General features: G+C 47.5%; 1 protein-coding gene across 1 annotated transcript; it reads left to right on the top strand.

Moving 5' to 3' along the window:
• Positions 1–1,181: 1,181 nt before the first annotated feature.
• LOC311248755 (putative G-protein coupled receptor 132) lies at positions 1,182–2,217 on the top strand (the record flags this gene model as incomplete). The annotated part of the gene is made up of 1 exon (XM_084339585.1): positions 1,182–2,217. A coding segment is annotated over one exon (1,036 nt), but the record flags the coding sequence as incomplete, so codon positions are not given.
• Positions 2,218–6,220: the final 4,003 nt, after the last annotated feature.

Below are 6,220 nucleotides of genomic sequence, written 5' to 3'. Positions count from 1 at the left end.
ATAGAGTATTCATACTATATAGAGTATTCATACTATATAGAGTATTCATACTATGTAGGGTATTCATACTATGTAGGGTATTCATACTATGTAGGGTATTCATACTATATAGAGTATTCATACTATGTAGGGTATTCATACTATATAGAGTATTCATACTATGTAGGGTATTCATACTATATAGAGTATTCATACTAATGGGATAACTGGGGTTGCAACAAAAGTGCAACTAGGGCTAAAAAGATAATGAAATAAAATAATAATAATAATAATAATAATAATAATAATAATAATAATAATAATAATAATAATAATAATAATAATAATAATAATAATAATAATAATAATAATAATAATAATAATAATAATAATAATAATAATAATAATAATAATAATAATAATAATAATAATAATAATAATAATAATAATAATAATAATAATAATAATAATAATAATAATAATAATAATAATAATAATAATAATAATAATAATAATAATAATAAATAATATATCCTTCTTAGCAGATTTCTTAGCTTAACATCCCAGGGAACTAATGGGATAACTGGGGATGTTTTTTTTTTTTTTTTTTTTTTTTGCACACATCCGCGACCCACTCAAAATGGCCCTGCGACCCACTTTTGGGTCGCGACCCACCAGTTGAGAAACACAGAGTATTCATACTATGTAGGGTATTCATACTATGTAGAGTATTCATACTATGTAGAGTATTCATACTATGTAGGGTATTCATACTATGTAAGGTATTCATACTATATAGAGTATTCATACTATGTAAGGTATTCATACTATATAGAGTATCCATACTATGTAAGGTATTCATACTATATAGAGTATCCATACTATGTAGAGTATTCATACTATGTAGGGTATTCATACTATATAGAGTATTCATACTATATAGAGTATTCATACTATGTAAGGTATTCATACTATGTAGGGTATTCATACTATGTAAGGTATTCATACTATGTAAGGTATTCATACCATATAGAATATTCATACTACGTAGAGTATCCATACTGTGAAAACTCGACATTGGAAAGTAGTGTCTTGTGTCTGTGTTCTCTTCTAAGCCTCATGCCCTCCGCAGCACACTACTATAACACCCGCACGACGTGACTGACCCCCCGTATCCATCTCTGTGCCCCCCTCCAGAAACCATGCATGAGCTGGCCGTGACGCAGGGCGGCATGGCGGCCGCCAACAACGACAGCGTGGCCGACTGCGTGCCGCCGTACCAGGAGGACGGCGTGGCCCTGGTGGCGCTCTACAGCGTGGTGCTGCTCGTGGGCCTGCCCGCCAACCTCGCCACCGTCTACCTGACGTGGCTGCAGGTGCGCCGCAAGAACGTCCTGGGCATCTACCTGTGGAGCCTGTCGCTCTGCGACCTCATGTACCTCGGCACGCTGCCCGCCTGGGCCTACTACGTCAGCCGGGGCCACTGGTGGCCGTGGAGCTCGCTGGCCTGCAAGTGGACGGGCTACATCTTCTTCAACAACATGTACATCAGCATCTTCCTGCTCTGCTGCATCTCCAGCGACCGCTACGTGGCCGTGGTCTACGCCCTGGAGTCGCGCGGCCTGCGGCAGCAGCGGCGGGCGGCGTACGTGGCGGCGGGCATCGTGCTGACCGTGGCGCTGTGCCACATCCCCGTGTTCACCATGCCGGAGGGCGACGGCGCCGATGGCCAGCGCCGCTGCTTCGAGCCCACCGCCGGCTCGCCCACCGTGACGGGCTACAACTACGCCCGATTCGTGGTGGGCTTCCTGATCCCGCTGGCCGTGTTGGTGTTCACCAACCGCGGCATCCTGGCCAACGTGCGCGCCAGCACGTGGCTGCGGCCGTGCCAGAAGAGACGCGTGTGCTCCCTGGCCGTGGCGGTGGTGGCGCTCTTCCTTGTCTGCTTTGCGCCGTACCACGTCATCCTGCTGCTGCGCGCGCTGCAGTCCCACCTGCCCCCGCTGGAGGAGTGCCACTTCGAGAAGCGCATCTACACGCCGTACACCATCTCCCTGGGCCTCTCCACCTTCAACAGCGCCATCAACCCCATCCTCTACGTGCTCTCCAGCGAGAGCTTCCGCAAGGAGCTGGTCCTCGGGCGCCTGCGCTCCGCCGACAGCGGCCGGCACAAGATGCACAACTCCAAGAACTCGTCGGACGTCGTCTTGACGGTTGTGAAGTGCCACAGAACAACAAGTGACACTTTTGGAAATTGACATCCTGATTCGTTCCTATATGACCAGTATAATCTTTTATAGACTTTAAAAAACTGAACTCTGGAGGATAGCTCTATGATGGCTCTACTTATAAAAATCGAAATGAGCCTTTAATATCTGCAGAAAAGGTGCCTGTTGTCTGTGAAGAACAGGCCCGCAATGGGGAGTCAACCTGGGGAATGTGGCCCTCAGCAGAGGAGAGAAAGCTGTAAATGTTAACCCTTACAGACGGGAAGGGAATTAAAGGTTGAGGGTTGAGAAACAGGGAGTCCTGAAACTATAGAGGGAATCTTAAAAATGATATAACAATTAAATGTTTAATGTATACAGTAAAAGTTTTCATAATGGCATGCTTATAATTAACTGTCAGTAAAGAATAATACTAAAGAATGATGTGTAAAACTGTTTTCTGGAGGGGATCTTTAAGGAGTCTTGATAAGAAATCCTATGGATGTTCTCGTGCCTGGTACCATATCACGTGGTCACCACAGACAAAGCAGTTGTGTGTTCTGAAGAAATAAGGGACTTTCTCTTACTTAAAAAAACCACTAGGTAACTAGAAGTAACGCTAGTACAAAGAAGGAGGAGTCCATACGAATTATGTATTGTATTTTGGTTTGCTAAACGAAAATGACATCCCTGTGACATCACTGTGTTTAGACCAATCGAAAATATGATACAATATCAATATAAAAAGGACGGTGGCCCATTCAAGAGCCAGACTTTTTGGAGAGATTTTGAAGAATGGTGCTTGCAGACACTGGGCACAAGCCGTGCCAGATGAGATGTTTTGTTTTATGCTTCTTTTAACTGAATTGGAAATTCAGTCTCTTTTGTAACTTGCCTTTTCTAAATAAAAATACCTCTTTATAAATATATCCTTTGTATCCTTTCTTCTGACCAGACGGACGGACGGCCGGGTAAGCATTGAAATGTGTTTTGCGTTGTAACTTCACCCTTTGCGTTCTGATTAATGATGTAAAACTTTAGAAGTGTGGCTTTATCCAGATGTAGTAAAAGGAGAAATATGATTATGCATGTATACTAAAGGTGGGTTCTGTATAACTGTTATTATCAAGTAATGCCATACAGTGGTAATACGGCCAACCGAGTAGATTAAAGCAAAATAGAATAAGTGGCTTTATCCCTACGGAGGCCTAAGGAGAAAAATGTATATGTATACTAAAGGTGGGTTCCGTATAACTGTGATTATCAAGTAATGCCATACAGTGGTAATACGGCCAACCGAGTAGATTAAAGCAAAATAGAATAAAGTAAATATACTCCGCAACTCCAATCAATCAACCGTATGACTGGGGGGGACGGGGGGGGTGCAAATGTGTGTGAGCCTGGGTCGGCTGGGTTTAAGCCCTGAATTTTCATGGACGCATTGAGTCCTAGACACCCCAGACGTCGCAGGACGCTGCTTGAAGCTGGGATGCGGACCAATGAGTTATGGGATAATCAATCTGACCTAGGCTTATGACACGTACTTAACATGGCGTCCCTGGGTGGGCATTTATACTAACCAAAATAGGTGCTAAACGGCCGAAGAAGACAGGACTACTGTCAAAAGCCTCTGGAGTAAAATTAAATTACAGATTTGACAAAAAATTAAAGTAGAAAGCTCTACTGGCTACTCGAGTGGAAGGCTCTACTCAGGGATATCACAAATGAATAGAAAGCTCTATCTTTGTGATTAAAGCAACGTTTACTCACAACTAAAGGGTAACGTAATGTTTATAGAGCTCTGGGGGGAGTTACAAGTGCAGCATAATTTCGTGCTTTGCCCACAGGAAGTGAACTGGCCCTAGCCAGACGAGGGCCAACTAGCCGCAAGTTCACTGAATGTTCACTGACCAGACGGACGGGAAGTGAACTGGACCTAGCCAGACGAGAGCCAACTACCCCAAAGCTACTGTATGTGAGGAGGGGAGACTGTATGTGAAGCTCAGTCAAAACGACCGTTCACAGAAAGGCGAACTGGATGGCTACCTAGCCCAAAGATACTGTATGTGAGGAGGGGAGACTTCATGTGAAACGAAGCCAAAACGGCCGTTCACAGGACTGCAAGCTAACTAGCTCACCATCGGCTAACAAGCCAGTACTAACACCCATGAGCTGGCCCTAGCCAGACGGAAGCTAACTAGCTCACCATCGGCTAACAAGCCAGTACTAACACCCATGAGCTGGCCCTAGCCAGACGGAAGCTAACTAGCTCGCCATCGGCTAACAAGCCAGTACTAACACCCATGAGCTGGCCCTAGCCAGACGGAAGCTAACTAGCTCACCATCGGCTAACAAGCCAGTACTAACACCCATGAGCTGGCCCTAGCCAGACGGAAGCTAACTAGCTCGACATCGGCTAACAAGCCAGTGCTAACACCCATGAGCTGGCCCTAGCCAGACGGAAGCTAACTAGCACGACATCGGCTAACAAGCCAGTGCTAACACCCATGAGCTGGCCCTAGCCAGACGGAAGCTAACTAGCTCGCCATCAGCTAACAAGCCAGTGCTAACACCCATGAGCTGGCCCTAGCCAGACGGAAGCTAACTAGCACGACATCGGCTAACAAGCCAGTGCTAACACCCATGAGCTGGCCCTAGCCAGACGGAAGCTAACTAGCACGACATCGGCTAACAAGCCAGTGCTAACACCCATGAGCTGGCCCTAGCCAGACGGAAGCTAACTAGCACGACATCGGCTAACAAGCCAGTGCTAACACCCATGAGCTGGCCCTAGCCAGACGGAAGCTAACTAGCACGACATCGGCTAACAAGCCAGTGCTAACACCCATGAGCTGGCCCTAGCCAGACGGAAGCTAACTAGCACGACATCGGCTAACAAGCCAGTGCTAACACCCATGAGCTGGCCCTAGCCAGACGGAAGCTAACTAGCACGACATCGGCTAACAAGCCAGTGCTAACACCCATGAGCTGGCCCTAGCCAGACGGAAGCTAACTAGCACGACATCGGCTAACAAGCCAGTGCTAACACCCATGAGCTGGCCCTAGCCAGACGGAAGCTAACTAGCACGACATCGGCTAACAAGCCAGTGCTAACACCCATGAGCTGGCCCTAGCCAGACGGAAGCTAACTAGCACAACATCGGCTAACAAGCCAGTGCTAACACCCATGAGCTGGCCCTAGCCAGACGGAAGCTAACTAGCACGACATCGGCTAACAAGCCAGTGCTAACACCCATGAGCTGGCCCTAGCCAGACGGAAGCTAACTAGCACGACATCGGCTAACAAGCCAGTGCTAACACCCATGAGCTGGCCCTAGCCAGACGGAAGCTAACTAGCACGACATCGGCTAACAAGCCAGTGCTAACACCCATGAGCTGGCCCTAGCCAGACGGAAGCTAACTAGCACGACATCGGCTAACAAGCCAGTGCTAACACCCATGAGCTGGCCCTAGCCAGACGGAAGCTAACTAGCACGACATCGGCTAACAAGCCAGTGCTAACACCCATGAGCTGGCCCTAGCCAGACGGAAGCTAACTAGCACGACATCGGCTAACAAGCCAGTGCTAACACCCATGAGCTGGCCCTAGCCAGACGGAAGCTAACTAGCACGACATCGGCTAACAAGCCAGTGCTAACACCCATGAGCTGGCCCTAGCCAGACGGAAGCTAACTAGCACGACATCGGCTAACAAGCCAGTGCTAACACCCATGAGCTGGCCCTAGCCAGACGGAAGCTAACTAGCACGACATCGGCTAACAAGCCAGTGCTAACACCCATGAGCTGGCCCTAGCCAGACGGAAGCTAACTAGCACGACATCGGCTAACAAGCCAGTGCTAACACCCATGAGCTGGCCCTAGCCAGACGGAAGCTAACTAGTCCGCCATCGGCCAACAAGCCAGTGCTAACACCCATGAGCTGGCCCTAGCCAGACGGAAGCTAACTAGCTCGCCATCGGCTAACAAGCCAGAGCTAACACCCATGAGCTGGCCCTAGCCAGACGGAAGCTAAC

This window comes from Notolepis coatsorum (genome assembly GCF_963971535.1).
Source record: "Notolepis coatsorum genome assembly, contig: SCAFFOLD_557, whole genome shotgun sequence".
Classification (NCBI taxonomy): Eukaryota; Metazoa; Chordata; class Actinopteri; order Aulopiformes; family Paralepididae; genus Notolepis; species Notolepis coatsorum.
The sequence above is the reverse complement of the archived record's forward strand: the minus strand, read 5'-3'. Positions and strand labels throughout refer to the sequence as shown.